Source organism: Dendrobates tinctorius, unplaced genomic scaffold (assembly GCF_039654945.1).
Source record: "Dendrobates tinctorius isolate UK_male_01 unplaced genomic scaffold, ASM3965494v1 ptg000122l, whole genome shotgun sequence".
Lineage (NCBI taxonomy): Eukaryota > Metazoa > Chordata > Amphibia > Anura > Dendrobatidae > Dendrobates > Dendrobates tinctorius.
In genome coordinates this window covers 1,768,050-1,784,545 of record NW_027361790.1, presented here as the reverse complement: position 1 = coordinate 1,784,545, position 16,496 = coordinate 1,768,050, and the positions used below count along the sequence as shown (strand labels likewise).

At 38.0% G+C, this 16,496-nt stretch overlaps 1 protein-coding gene across 13 annotated transcripts in view; it reads right to left on the bottom strand.

Moving 5' to 3' along the window:
- The window catches only part of NAV3 (neuron navigator 3), a 1,131,823-nt gene that overhangs the window by 43,690 nt on the left and 1,071,637 nt on the right, over positions 1-16,496 (bottom strand). For all 13 annotated transcript variants that reach the window (XM_073541506.1, XM_073541497.1, XM_073541495.1 and 10 more), the window contains 3 exons: positions 6,689-6,857; positions 4,018-4,253; positions 775-926 (listed from right to left, as the gene is read on the bottom strand). In XM_073541506.1, the coding sequence (XP_073397607.1) occupies positions 775-926; positions 4,018-4,253; positions 6,689-6,857 (557 nt within the window). The remainder of the gene's footprint in view (positions 1-774; positions 927-4,017; positions 4,254-6,688; positions 6,858-16,496) is intronic.

Genomic DNA, 16,496 nt, shown 5'->3' with positions numbered 1-16,496 from the left:
TAATCGCAACGTTTTGACTGCAGCACATGTCCATTGCATCCAAAGTACTGCCGGCTTTTGAATGCAGGTGAATCCGCATGTGTTCATTGAACCGTGCGGAATCACCACGTCCAATACATTGTATGGGTGAAATTTATCTTGCTGAGACTTGCGTTTCCACAAGATAAATAGACATGCTGTAGTCTGGAAAAATCCACCACATGTCCTTCACCATGGGAAGCCGCGGGCATTGGTGCACGCATAAAGGGCATGGGATTTCTTGAAATTCCATCCACTATGCTGTAACATCTGGCTGCTGCGGATAGGACGCTGCAGATGTATGCAGCGTCCAACCCGCAGCATTTACTGACCATGGGAACATACCTTTAAACAAGTTTCAACAAAAGGAATTGGTTTTAATTGGTGCTAAAAATTACCATTTTCTTCATTCATTGAGAAAGGGTTGATTGAGTAGTGGGCAACACTTTTAATGCCACCGAAGATGCGTGAATATTGAAGAATTAGACAGGGGCCTAAGCCACGCTCCAGTCCCTGTCCAGTTTGATGGAGTTGGCCAAGTATGATGGAAAAAACGCCAAAAGTTGCAACATTTTGCTGCAGTTTCAAGTTGAACCAAAATTTTTCAGCTTTTCACGGAATTTTGGCATAAACGCCTTAATGAATTGGTGTGAAGATACATTAACTTTTTTCACAAATACATTTTCTCAATGTGTTAATAAAAATGTAAAAGAAAATATAGCATTGAGGAAATAGTTTCATTAACAAAATTATTACCATTTACTGTATTTGCAGTTTAGGAATCCATTGAAAATATCACTAAGCGATCCTATATGATGGAGATTATCCAAGATTATCACTAGTGGGGGGTCAGTATCATTATCGGCATTGCACTGATCTGCAAGATTGGCTAGATACTGACGCAACTCCTTAAAAATAAAATAAAGACAAAAAAGATAAAGATAAAATGTTTATTAATTATTGTGTCATTACAAACATAACAAAATATCCACTTCATACATTGTTATAGACTGAAAACTTCGAACTAAAAGCAGTAATGACCTAAGCATGGAGGAGAGCAGAGAAGTCGCCTTATTATCCTAATCAGCATACAGACCTATGCATGTCGTAGTTAGAAATCCACTTGAAAACCTTCTTCAAGTACTGTAGCTAGGTTACAAGGAAACAATAATTGTCACATTTTCATATAGGCATGAGAATGTGAACACTTAGATTAGATTACAACGGGATGAGTCTACATTGAAAAGCATGATTTATTTCTAAATGCATTAGTGACGGCTCTTAGAGTGTCAATAATTTGATGGGTTTTCCATCAACCCCCAGTAAGTGTAGCAACAGGCAACGAAGATTCTTCTATTTGTTGGCAGTAATAGCTGATGTGTATTATAGAAATGGAGCATAATATAGAAAAATGAGTCATGTATGAGGGATTCTGTAATAGGAGGTACACTTTAGAGGAAATATTATGAGAACACCATAAGGAATGGCTAATAGGGAACCGGTCACGTGATTCACGCTGCCAAAATTGTGGACAGCAAGAATCTGAGCCTGGCTGCACAATATTTTTCTAATAAACACATAGCTAGAATATCCATAACCGGAGCTGAGAATAAGTTAAGGCAGCATGAATTGTATGACAGGTTCCCATTAAAGGGAATCTGAAATTTACCTCTTATTAAAAATCCTATTCGTTCTGAAAAACAGAGAGAGATTTTTATTTCTATATTGTATAGCTCGTTAACTAGGTTAACCAGCTACCCTGCAGTCTCTGTGTGGTTGATTACCTAGGTAAGCAGTATGTGCTGCTAACATGCTGTGTGCTTTACAGCCTGCTCATACTATTCTGAAACTGTCTGAATCCGACCAGCCTTAGCGACCTGCTCTTCTCAATGCTGCAGATGCAAAGCTGTCTCTGCTAACAGGATGGGAAAGTTCTCGGTTTGGGCTAGTGGCGTGAAAATGTTGGCAGTCCGAACACTCAATACTAATGAGTGAACTGCCCCCTGCAAAGCATTGAGCCTGGTAGCAGTATGCTCCCGGAGAGAAGATGAGAACAGTACTAGCACTGTATTTCAGGTATACAATCAGTACTGGAAAATTAAATTATGCGATTGTTATGCTCAGCTCAAGTATGCCATTTTAAAGTATATATTGCTCTTGATGGATCACCACAGAATGCTGCAATATTCTAGCCAAAAAAACCTTTTTGTGTGACTCATATTGGAGAAAAAACTTTATATGTCCTTCCTTCTTGGGCATTTTGAACTCATTTTCCTCTGTAGGTTTGATTATTCTAGCCAGTAGAAAAATGGAAACCTCTTTGTGGGTCCCTGATCTTAGGGTACGTTCCCACAGTCAGTAAAAGCTGCAGGTTGGACGCTGCGTACATCCGCAGCGTCCAACCCACAGCATCCAGATGTTACAGCATAGTGGATGGGATTTCAAGATATCCCATGCCTACTACGTGTGCACTGGCGCACGCGGTTCACTTGGGGAGACGCACACATGACGCTTCTTTCCAGACCGCAGCATGTCTATTCATCTTGTAGAGACGTGAGTCTCTGCAAGATAAATATCACCAGTGCAATGTATAGGACGCAGTGATTCTGCACGGTTCAATGAACACATGCGGAATCACCTCCGTTCAAAAGCCGGCGGCGCTTTGGACAGAGCGGACAAAGCGCTTCCGGTTACTGACCTTGTTGACGTAGCCTTAATTGGCCATGCATTGATGGTATCCATGACTCCATGTCACACCATCCTATAGGTACGGCAACACAGTAATAATAGCTACTACACAGCAAAAACACCAAGTGAAAGAAGCCAAAAAAAAAAACCTTTGTCCTTCCACGTCTCAGTCTATGATATATTGAATGGTCTTTCACCTCTTAACCTGTGGGGTGATGTCACCTGGAGCCATGGGGCTTTGCCTTAGAGCTGATCGCTTGCCCTTGTGGTGCACTGGATCACTAAGTTTCTTGTAGTCCATGCCTTTCTCTACAGTTATATTATATTGCATGGTCTGTCCCTCTCCTTTTGTTTTACTTGGTACAAGTACTCCTCCCATTTGATACAAGCATTTTTAATTAGCAGTAGACCACAGAGGGGTTCCTCCTATATTTGCTCTTAGCTCATGTAGAATGTAAGTATTTAGTTCCTTTCAGTTCATGAGGGGTGGAGTGGGCTGTTGTCATGGGGGCTCAACATTGCAGAATGGGTGCTCTGGGGCACCATGTCAATCACCCTGCTGGTGCAGTATAGCTGCGGGAGTGTCTGTTGCATGGCACCACTTAAGGACAGAGATCCACTGAAAGGTTCAATAATTTATCATGTACATGTTCTCTACAGTTTATACTTTGAATTTCTTGAGTCCTTTTGTTCAGCATTTCCATCTCCAGTCCTCATGTACCCAACAAATCATGTTTTCAGGATTTCCTTAGTATGGAACAGGTGATGGAATTATTATCAAGGCATCAGAAATTGTCATAGGTTCTCTCACCTGTGCATTACTAAGGGAATAAAAAAAACATGATCTGTTGGATGTCGGGACTGGAGTGTAGGAAACACTGATCCAAGGTATAATCCTGCTTAAACAAGTCCGTTAAAAAATTCAAAAACATTTTATTGAAAAAATATTTTTCATAAAACAATGGTCACACAGTGTAAAAAAAATCATAACCCCCCATGTGGGAATAGTAGCATTTCGAACTATAGCTCTTAGTCTTTGCATACCCTTCAATACTAAGTTCCCCCTTAAATACCACATCCTTTCCCAACCATGTGTCTAATTACACACAATCACATATAAAATTCCTAGGAAAACACCGCCCTCATTCTACAGCAACATTTCATTTCTATTTCTGTGCACAGGTTGATTTAGTAAAAAATATGATGTGCTGGACAGCATATTCCCGATTGTGATGGTTTGTTTAAAGTTGTTCTACTTTCCTTATTCTGGAGTCTTTGAAGGCATGCATAAAACCATTTCTGTTTACTCACTTTACTTGATTTGTGATCCACATTAAAGGTTGCAACTGCTTCCTCAATTTTCTTTCTGCCACTTTTATTTACAACATACTCTGCAAGTTTGTTAGCCAGATATGTCTTTCCTGTTCCACTGGGTCCGGATAATATAATTCTCCGATGTTCAATCAATAAATTAAAGTAACGTTGAGTAATTGGTTTAGGAATAAGCGTATCAAACACAAAACTGTCCAAGCTGTTTTCTTCTACACCTAGGAAAGAAAAATCATACTTAACTCGGATCCAACTCTCCAAAATTAAGTTATGTTTCTAGGTAAAATACTGCATGTACATTAATCAGCACACTACAGAGTAGTGTAGCACACAGTCTTAAAAGAAAATAACTTTAGAACATGCCCCAGAAATATAATTACATTGAGAAAACTCTGGAGATGACCAAAGAGATTCGAACTATTTTGGCCCATTCTTCTCTATGGTATGCCACGGCAGTCGGAACGGGGCAGTGAGAACTGCAGGCATCCTGGGCTCCTCTTGCTTATCTCTAGTGAACCCTTCTGTAATATTTCACATTAACAGTGTAATATTATTTTGTAAATTAAGGTCTATTATTTTTTTTTCTTTACGATGAAAAAAGAAAGATCATGATTACCTTTGGCAACTGTTTTAAAGGGATCCTGTCAGAAACTTGTGTCCCATCAAAGTTGATCTGTTTATGACCCCAAAGCTATAAATCAGCAGTAAGAAATCATATATTAAAGTTCTGTGTAAGTGTCTGGAAATGCATTGGGAAATGAAGAATGACATCTCCTTAGCCTCACGCTGTATTACCTGCCTAGCACTATTCTCCGCTGGTTGAGTGACAAGTCGTTGGCTCCAATACATGGTAGGAAACACCTGCTACAATATACAGAACTTTAAAACGTGATTTCTCACTGATGGTGCAACACTTTGAAGTCATAAAAGTTTGAACTTGCTTATCTTATTCAAGGGCTACACAGTGCTATAAGGTTTTGGGGTGTAGAAGATTCAGACAGGCTCTCTTTAATTGCATTGATGCAATAAAAGTAAACGCTTTTCAAAATAGTCTCATCTACAGCCAGCCTACTGTTTGCGGGGGTCCACAGCTCTTGTGTATACCAATATGTTATACATCCTGCAGTCATATTGTATTGCATCTCTCACTAATTACCTTCTAACTTACATTCAGAGCCAAGTTTAACCCCAAACTACAAACACAGCCATGTCTCTGCTTAAGCAATCCTATAGCTATAGCAGCTATTTTGATGGTTGTGTTTACATGTAATTTGTGATTTGTCTTTCATGAGACAATTTCATGAAGATACCATCATCTTAAACTTAAACTAATTAAACAATTAGCTGTTCTGTGGTGTCTAGTTTCAGTTAAATCCAATAATCATCTGATACTGTCTGGAAGGTGCATATGGCAGAATAATGTAGTAGTAGTTAGAATTAATTGCTCAATGTGTAATGTCTAGGTGGTAAGGGATCGCTCTAAAAACACCTGAAAAATTGCTCAAAAATTGTTGAAAGATTCTTCCTATTCATTTCTGTTGTATAACCACTTTGCTGTTCATATGTTTAGCATTTTGAGCATTTGTTTCTGCTTCAAGATTTGAGGAACACCTGATGGGAGAAAAGTAGGTTGCATGTCACTGATGGGAGGAAAGTAAGAGCCTATCATGGATGGAAAATGCTCCAAACTTGGCACTGTCCAATCGAAAGACAGCAAAAAACATTTAATTAAATAAGACATGTCCCAAATCTCTTCAAAACGGCTTAAAAAAATGCTCCTTTCAGAAGTTTTTTGAAGAGTTTTTCATTTCCTGATTTGGTGTTGAAGAGTTTTAAATTCTGAAGCATTTCTTGCAGCCTTTTGAGTGCACAGTGCCTAGTTTGAAGCTGTTTGTCCTAGATAAACCTTTGTGTGCATGTACCCTATGGACAAATGGAGAGGGCTCATCTTTGTGAGTCTCTTCTAGGGGTACCGTTACACTTAGCGATGCACCAGCGATCCCGACAACGATATGGCTCGCTGGTGCATCGCTAAGTGGCCACTAGTGAGCTGCCACACAGGCAGATCTCACCAGCGACATTGCAGGGGTCGGGGGTCGCTACTTACCTGTCAGACGCGGCGATCCTGACGTCCTCCCGCCCGTGTCCACGTATCGCTCGTCGGCGCCACAGGAAGCACAGCAGGAAGCGCCTGGCAAGAAATGATCCAGGACCTTCTTGCGCGACCAGCGATGAGCAGCAGGGGAGCTGGTCGGAGTTAAGTATCAGACATAGCGATATCGCTAGCAATATCGCTATAACGTCACAAAATCGGTGACGTTAAAGCGATATTGCTAGCGATATCGCTATGTGTAATGGGGGCTTTGCTCTACAAATTGTAAATTTCTGTACATCGTTATATAGGTAACTAAAAATACTGATGATGATAACTTGGCAGATCTTTGAACTTCTCTCAGGCATTACTCAAATGGTGATAATTCTATCTGGATGTATAAATCTACAGTAGGTTTATGCCATTTACAGCAAGGAAAATCTAATATTAACTCTACCATTATTATCCAACTAAGTTATACGTAGTAACTCATGTGACAGTTCATTCCAATAAACTTATGCATACACCAAATAAATATAAATAATAATATCTATAATTTACCTTTTAGGATCACAGTGATGATATTATTATCTCCAACCAGATATCCACAAGGTAACATTTCAGGCACTTCAGTGTTATTTGATCTAACTACATCACCAATACTATAACTGGTGATGGCATCTGAGGATAAGCCTAAATTGGAAGTTGGATCCACACGGTATACATATTCCTAAAAAGCCAAATACAATGGAGTTGAACTTGAGATGAAATGGAATACAAGAATTAAACACAGTAAAAAATAAATCTATCCTAGCCACATTAGCTCCAATTTTATTTATATGCAAAAGAAGTTTAACCAATGTACATCTATGGCTTCCATTGGTGGTACATGCTGTGGGTGCAACTAAATTTAAACACGAAATATGAAATAAGTTTGTAGAAATGACCCCTACAGGTAGGTTTTACACCTAGAACATGGAGTGGGACATTTATCATTGACTTTGTACACAACATTTTGCACAATTTGTGACTTTTTTGTTGTAAATGTGTTCTCCAAATATATCAAGTTACAAGACCCATTAGTCTCTCTCTCTTATATACAGTTGGAAAGTGTACTTAAAACTGTATGCTGGCATAATTTGCACAAAATAAATAATTAAGGTGTGAAATTTAATTAATATGCAATGCTGGAGTTAAAATAAGACTACTAAAGATTTAGCGCAAATCATGCTATTATTTAATAAACGTCGACCAGAGCGTTGCAGCATTGACAGCTTAGATCATGTAAATAATGATGAATATGTTTACAGTTGCATAAGAACTTTAATTAAAAATATTATTAAAAGGCACATTAAAAATATAGAATGAGGGAGTTAAAGTGATATGCCCACCACAAGCACTTATAATAAATCTGTCAGGAACACCACACTACACTTGTTCACTGAGCCAGTGCGCGTGTCCTGAGTACAAAAAAAACGTGCTCAAAGATACCTGTGGAGCAGGGCAGCTGCGGTGACAATGCGTGCTTCAAACTATCAGAACCTGAAGCATGTGACTGCTGGGGGCATGGTCTAAGCTCCACAGAGCTAGGAGCTGCAGGAAAAACTCCTAGAAAGGTAACTACGGGACAAGTTACCAAGGGGCATAGACAGGGGCGGAAACCAGATCAAGCCGGGGTCAATGCATGAGATAGCAGGACAGTACCAAAGGGTTAGACAGAGCGGATAGTCAGGACGTAGCAATAGATCAGAAAACCAGAACGGGCAACAGACGGTACAACAGGGGCAAACGGTAGCGGAGTAACAATAGCTAAGCCAGGAGGTCAGAACCAGAGAAGACAATAGTACCTAAAACGTGAGATGGAGTTCAGAGTGAGGGGACAGGCCAGGTCATACACGGGAATCAAACAAGCAATGCAGTACACGCACACCAGGGGGGTCAGTCAGACACACAGCCAGAATAACAGTATAGCTGACAGAGAATGCTAGTCTGGAGTGAGAATAAATACCCCTCCCAGATCAAAAGAGAGGCCGGCAAAAGTTAACCCTGTGAGAACAGGACATTAACCATGTCCTACCCATGACAAAATCCATAAGATATGCTGTATATTTTGGGAACCCACAGCTACTTCCAGAATGGGGGTCCTCAACCACTACTGTATTTCACTTGGTGAGGCAGTTCCCCTACTATTGCATCGAGAAAAATAATGGAGAGGTTTACTCAAGGCTCCCTCTATACACTTCTAATGGAGCCAGATAGGTGGAGGTTTCCAGACAAAGCAAGATATAAATGTTTAAGGTAGAAATACAACTTAAACACCTTTATCTTTTAGATTTTCCTCACAGATTGTAAGGTCTTATGATCAGGGCCCTCACTGTATTGTTAATTAGTCTTGTACTACAGTATGTAATGTCTGATTTTGTCTAGGTAGGACCTGAATTGTAAAATGCTGTGGAATATGTTGGTGCTATATACATAAGGGGATAAGAATTTTTACATGACATTGAATATGGATGGAAAATACCAACAAAGATATTATGGTTTCATTGAATTCAGCCTGTTAATGGCATACGTTATATTCATTTTTGAAATTTCTAATATCCTTTCGGTATCAACACTTCACAATTTTCACAATCAAGATTTAGAGCCATTCATTAGAAACAGTCATGATTTACTTCCAGCAGAAATAAATATCCTGGTCATGTGGTGGACACTCAGGTGCTCGGGTTGTTACAGTGACTGCACACATATCACACCTGTGTCTTGTAATCAGTCCTGCATTTGGTTGTCCGCCACATGACCAGGAGATACACTCTTCTAGTAGAAAGCTAAAATAAAAAAATGAAAATGCCTACTGCATGGCAACAAGCTGTCCCAAATTGACAAGTGGAAAATCGAGGCTATTTGTATATTTAAATCCATAGAGAAGCACTGCATGGCCTATAAGTCTATAAGATTAATGTTTATTTGCCAAAATACCACTCATTATGTAAAATATAAATGAAAACATATTTTTCCTAAACATTAAAATGTTTGAGGAAGGAAGGCATCTCTGTTTTAAAATTTCTTTAAGTCTTTATTTCACATAAAAAAAATAAAATCTCCATTCTCCACATATTAGCAGGAAACACTCTGACGTGTTTCTGGCACTAGTGTGCCCTTAGTCGTAGAGTACATCCTAAACCTTGTTTTCTCACACTGTTGATACACAAAGGTATTTAATAGTGATGAGCAAGTATACTCGTTGTTTGGGTAATCTCTGAGTTTTGGATGTGCTCAGAGATTTAGTTTCTGTTGCCGCAGCTAAATGATTTGCAGCTGCTGGATAGGCTGAATACATGTGGGGGTTGCCTGTTTGTTAGGGAATCCCCACATGTATTCAGGCTGTCCAGCCGCCGCAAATCATGCAGCTGCAGCAATAGAAACTAAATCTCCGAGCACGCCAAAATACTCAAGATCACCCGAGCAATGAGCATACTCGCTCATCACTAGTATTTACCCATAGGATCATCATGGACATTTCTACTCTTGATAAGTAGAGAACACTTATGTGTTTGCCCCAGAATGTCCCAGATGATAATCCACATGCCTGGCTTAAGGATCCTACAGAATATGTATCTTAATCCCCTAATATTGTATATGTTTTAGAAACCAAGACATTAACTGATTGGATGCTGACTTTATAGGACTCTGATTATTGCTCACTGCTTCCAACAGCAACTTAGAAATTTGGATTGTGGCATAAAAAGACAGTGTGTCAGAAGAATCAACTTTAATGTCTGCCATAAAAAACACCACTAGGCCTCATACAGAAGTCAGTAATTTTCTGGTATGGTATGATTTTTATCAGTGTTTTTGATCCGAGTTTCATCAGTATTTGGCCAGTGTGTTAGGTTTTACCATCAGCATTTAATCAGTGATTTTCTTGTATAAAAAATATTGTAAACCATTGTCTATCCATTACAGCATTAAAAACAAGGAAAGAACACATATGGCATCAAAGTTTTTTTTTATGAATTTGCAGTTTGATTTATGACTTTATGACTTTAAAACTAGACATGTTTCCGTGATTTGGTGTGAACTAATCGGTCCACGAATATACATAGAGATGTGAACAGCCCCAAAGATTATGATAGATACAAGTTCTATCTGTGAATAGAAATTGCACGTGAAAAAGTGACGTTTGAGTGGAGCCTCGGGAAAGTAGTAAGGGGCTATCAGGAAACTAAACATGATTTTAGAGAAAGAAAAGACAGTGTTCATACAGGATTCAAACACGCGCCCTGATTTGTAAGCACCAATTGTTTTTTGGAGGAGCAGCTCTTTATTTCTCTTGTCCTGTGATAATCTGAACTTAATCACTTTCCAGAGTGCTATGTTGAAACACATGAACTTTAATTTCAATTGAAAGCTTCCTAAATTTTCCATCAAAATAAGTAGCAATTAAATGATTTTATTTTATTTTCGCAGAGTGTTATAAACCCACGAAGATAATGAAGGAATAAGTACTCATTTCATTTGCGTGGAGAGCTATAAAAGAGGAAAAATGAGCCGTCATGAGTGGCTCTAATGTGCTTCACTGTGCCGGGAATCTTGCTGGTAATTGTCTCTGATTGAAAAAAACATACCTATCACGATTGCAAGTCTCTTGCTTACATGTAAAATGTCATAGTTTCATAAATGCACTCTACAATGTGTTACACATGATAAATTAATGGGGTTGACAGTACTCTACATGAGCCAGACTGGATTCATCTGCGCCAAAGAAACATGCCTTGTAGACATCTATTACGCCCAAATTTACATAAGTTTTTCACTTATGGATGGGATGGGAAATCTTGAAAAATGAAATTCTCAAAGCACAGTTGTTAACAATTCCGAAAAGAGGGAAGAATAGGAAGCATTTAAGGAAACCAGGATGGATGAACACAGAACTTAAGCACATGCTAAAAAGGAAGAAAAAAATGTTTATAAAATGGAAAGAGGGAGACATATCTAAAGAAGAATATAATGCTGTCTGCAGAACCTGCAGGGCACAAATCAGATTAGCTAAAGCTGAAAATGAACTGAGGCTTGCAAGAGATGTCAAAAGCAATAATAAAGGATTTTGGGGATATGTCAAAAGTAAAAGAAAAGTCAAAGATGCTATAGGATTTTTACAGGATGAAAATGATGAAATGGTAAGACAGGATGTTGAGAAGGCTGAACTTTTAAATTCCTATTTTGCATCTGTTTTCTCTCAGAAAGGAAATGCAACATCAACTGTTATTCACTGTCCTATTAAGGGAATAGAAGAATCCAGGATATCTATAAACAGAAAGATAGTGAGGAAACACTTAGCTAACCTAAATGAATTCAAGTCTCCAGGTCCAGATGAATTACACCCCAGAGTACTGAAGGAGATAGCAGAAGAAATTTTTGAACCCCTCTCCATAATCTTTGAAAATTCTTGGAGAACAGGAGAAGTGCCAGAAGACTGGAGAAGAGCAAATGTTGTTCCTATCTTCAAAAAGGGGAAGAAGGTGGACCCAGGCAACTATAGGCCGGTGAGTCTGACTTCTATACCAGGAAAGATCTTTGAACAAATTATTAAACAACATGTATGTCAATACCTGGATAAGAATGAAGTGATTAAACAGAGTCAGCATGGGTTTCTAACTAATAAGTCATGTCAGACTAACTTAATTTCCTTCTATGACGGTATCACTGATTGGGTGGATCAAGGAAATGCTGTAGATATAGTATATCTTGACTTCAGCAAAGCATTTGACAAAGTCTCTCATACAATCCTTATTGAAAAAATGACTAAGTATGGAATGGACAAGGCAACTGTTAGGTGGATTCATAACTGGCTTAGTGATCGGACCCAAAGAGTGGTCGTAAATGGCTGCACATCCAGTTGGAAGAATGTCTCAAGTGGGGTACCACAGGGCTCTGTCCTGGGCCCTGTATTGTTCAACATCTTTATCAACGATTTAGATGAAGGAATTGAGGGTAAACTGATTAAATTTGCTGATGACACAAAGCTAGGAGGGATAGCTAATACTAGAGAAGAGAGAGAGAGGATTCAAAAAGATTTAAATAAACTGGAGAAGTGGGCAGCAACTAACAGAATGGTTTTTAACAGGGAGAAATGCAAAGTACTACATCTGGGCAATAAAAATGAAAAAAGCATATATAGAATGGGAGGAATAGGGCTAAGTGACAGCACATGTGAAAAAGACTTGGGTATACTAATAGATCACAGACTGAATATGAGTCAACAGTGTGATGCAGCAGCAAAAAAGGCAAATGCAATTCTAGGATGTATTAACAGAAGCATACAGTCTAGATCACGTGAAGTCATTATTTCCCTCTACTCCTCTTTGGTCAGACCTCATCTGGAATATTGTGTCCAGTTTTGGGCACCACATTTTAAAAAAGACATCAACAAACTGGAGCAAGTTCAGAAAAGAGCGACCAGAATGGTGACCGGTCTGCAAACCCTGTCTTATGAGGAAAGGTTGCAGGATTTGGGAATGTTTAGTTTGCAAAAGAGAAGACTGAGAGGAGACTTAATAGCTGTCTACAAATATCTAAAGGGCTGTCACATTGTAGAAGGATCAACTTTATTCTCATTTGCACAAGGAAAGACTAGAAGCAATGGGATGAAACTGAATGGGAAGAGACACAGATTAGATATTAGAAAAAACTTTTTGACAGTTAGAGTGATCAATGAGTGGAACAGGCTGCCACGAGAAGTGGTGAGTTCTCCTTCAATGGAAGTCTTCAAACAGAGGCTGGACAGACATCTGACTGGGATGATTTAGCGAATCCTGCTTTGAGCAGGGGGTTGGACCAGATGGCCCAGGAGGTCCCTTCCAACTCTACAATTCTATGATTCTACTTATTTTTTAGTGTGTTGGATCCATCCATGACTTCCAATCCTCTAAAAATCGGACCCATTCAGCATAGAGTAAAAGATTTTTTTTCTGGTAAAAGTAAATTTGTGGTATATATTTTGTTTTGTCCTTGTTTATTTTTTTACATAGGAAAAACTATTAGACCACTTGCAACAAGATTTCGTGAACATTATCATTCGATTAGTACAGGAAAAGGGTCTTTGCGCTTAATAAAACATATGCAAGAAAAACACAATTCCAACCCTGAATTATTACGCTTTGCTGGTTTAGAAATTGTAAAATTTCCACCACAAGGTGGTAATCATAATAAATTGTTGATGAGACACGAAGCCAGATGGAAAATTAAATCTAAAGCACAGGGTCCTTTAGGACTGAATGATAGGTTGGATCTGTCTATTTTTTTGTAAAGAGAAAAACATTTTTTGTAAAAAAAATTCCTTTTATAAAATATTTTTTCCGTAAAGAAAATAATTTTTTGTAAGGATCTTTATATACTCCTTTTGAAAAAATTTCTTGTTGTGATTGTTCCTGCATTCAGCATAAAGATGTAATTATGTTACTTGTTTTTAATTGAAAATGTCCATTCATGTTTTTTTAAATGTTCACCTGTTGTTAGTCATAGACCTATTTAAGGAAATGACATCACGTAATTACACACCTGGACCTGCTAAAGCGTCTGTGTACGCGAAACGGCTGTCATCCGTCTTTTTCACCGCATGCCTTATGTTATCTGTCCATCCTTTATTGTGTGACCTTTAATAGTTGAATAAAGAAACACTGCACTGCAAATCTGGGTGAGTGCCACATCTTTTTCCTTCTTTTACAAATTTAGCATGTTTTTTCTGATGCTGAGCACCGTTATTCCCAGCAGTGTTTTAAATACTGTGTGCCTGTGATTGATCCTCGACTTGTTGCTGGTGGATTAGAGCCTTGTTGCCGTTCATCTGGGCTTTCTTTGAATTGAATTGCATACTTGTTTTGAGAACTGAGCACAAGGCCCGTGCTTTTTGAGTTTTCACCTGTGGATTTATAGCAACATGGATTTGTCTGAAGACACTATGGATCAGGCTGAACACAGTGCAACTAAACAAGGACTGTTAGCTGGCAGAGAGGATGCGGGGGTATTTTTTGCTGACTTCAATTACAAAGAAGAGTTGCATATTATTAGCACTAAGACCCTGGAATCTAAAATCTCTTCCCTTGCTTAAAAGGAAATCCGGTTGTTTTGGACTATTAAGTCACTTAAATCTTACATTGAACATGAACGAGTACCAAGAGGACTTCGAGTTTTTAAGGAAATTTCACAGTTCAATAATGATATTGAATTTTTGAAAGAATGGGAACTTATTCATTTGGATTGTTCTCAAACGTCATTAAGATTAGTTACAAGTCAAAATGAAAAAGAATATGCGGTTTTATGTGAATAGTTGGAAGCAAAAAAGGAATTATCTTCACGTTTAAGTGAAAGTCAAAACACCAATTTTCTGAATAAATTAGAAAGGAAATTAGTGGTTATTCAAATGGAAACTAAACAAAAGAAAAACGAAAAATCTCTGCGAGATAAAATGGATTTTGATACTGGACATATTTTTTCATGGAATTCTAAAAATAAATAAGAGCTTTTTTTAATAAAAATCGATCTTTGAGATTAAGAAAGAAGAAAGTTTATTCTGATGGCTGGATCACGGACTCTGATTCTAGCGCTACGGAGGAGATGATAGTTTGTCCAAAAGAAACAGCAGGATTGTCAGCCCCTTTAGAAAAAAGACAAGAAGAGGGGGCAGAAATCGGAAATTCCAAGAAAAAACGCAAATAAGTAATGTGCAGAAAGTAATAGATGCGTGTGAAGATCTACAAGGTCTGAATTTATCTAAGAGAACTTTAACAGAAGATCACCTGTCGGTGCTCTCTAAGGGACTGAATTTCTGCTTAACTGAACCTTTCGATTTAACGGACTTTAAAATTGAGCTTTTTAAATCAATTAGAAAGTTACATTTACATAAATCTGTTACTATAGGAACCTTAGGTTTCATGTTTCAGTCATCTGACGTAATAGATGTTAATGATATTGTTACTCTGATGAGCATAGCTGATCCATCAGTGAGTAATGAGTCAGTGAGCAACAACCAATTCTTTAATCTCTGTAGAGCCTTTTACAGGAGGGGTAAAAACTATTTACATGCCCCCAATTTCTCCAGGTAATGTCATCGATTTATTTCAGGATTTAGTAATAAAAGATGTGGAAGCTGTTTATTATGATACACCTAGAAAAAATTTGCTGGATAAGGAGTTGAAGGCTTTACGTGATATACAAAAGTGGGATGATGTAGTAATCCATAAAGCGGATAAAGCAGGAAATATCGTTATTTTAGATAGGGATTACTACATAAAGGAAGCTTTGTCCCAATTGGAGGATAGATCGACCTATGTCCCTTTGGATTGCAATCCAACAGAAAGATTTAAAAACAAATTGAGAACTTTTTTGAGAAAAAACGTTGAAAATGGCGTTTTATCAAAAAAGAGAGCTGAAAATCTGATGCCTGATTTCCCAGAGATTGCTCATTGGTACAGCATTCCAAAGATTCATAAGTCTATTACGCAACCCCCGGGTCGCCCCATAATATCGGGCATTAATTCATTGACAGAGCCGTTATCACAATATTTAGACAGGCTCCTTAAACCATTACTTTCTCAGATTCCTTCCTACGTAAAAGATTCAGGGGATTTTATCTCCATTTTAAAAAACTTTGATTGGCAGTCAAGTTTTTCTTTAACCACAATTGATGTAGTGAACCTTTATACACGGATTCCTCAAAAAAATGCTATTGAAGCTATTCAAAAAATTTTGATGAATTCTGACAAAAGTTCTGATTGGATTGCGTTTATTTTAGATGGATTGGACTTTGTATTATCTCATAATGCATTTAAATTTTTGAACCAATGGTATCTTCAAAAAACTGGTACCGCTATGGGGACGCCCATAGCATGTGTTTTTGCTAATTTGTTTCTAGCAGCATTTGAAGAAAAATATATTACAAATATTTCCAATCGTTTTTTAAAACACATCCGCATCTTCCTGAGATTTGTGGATGTTATTTTCATCATATGGGATGGTTCTCAGAATGATTTTGATAATTTCGTTAAATATCTAAACGAAATCAATGTGGACAACATGCGATTTACCTCCTGCTTTGGACAAAAAAATATATAGAATTTTTGAATGTAAAAATTGATATTGTCAATGGTAATATGATCACCAGGGTACATAGAAAACCAACCACGACTAATTCACTCTTATTTTTTAATAGTGCACATCCCATGCACACTAAAAAAGGGCTTCCTTTTAGTCAGATGGTTAGATTAAGGAAACTGAACAATAACGATGATATCTGTAATAAACAAATTGAGGAATTAAAAACACGTTTGTTGAGGAGAGGTTATCCCATTGGTGTTCTGAATGAAGCTCA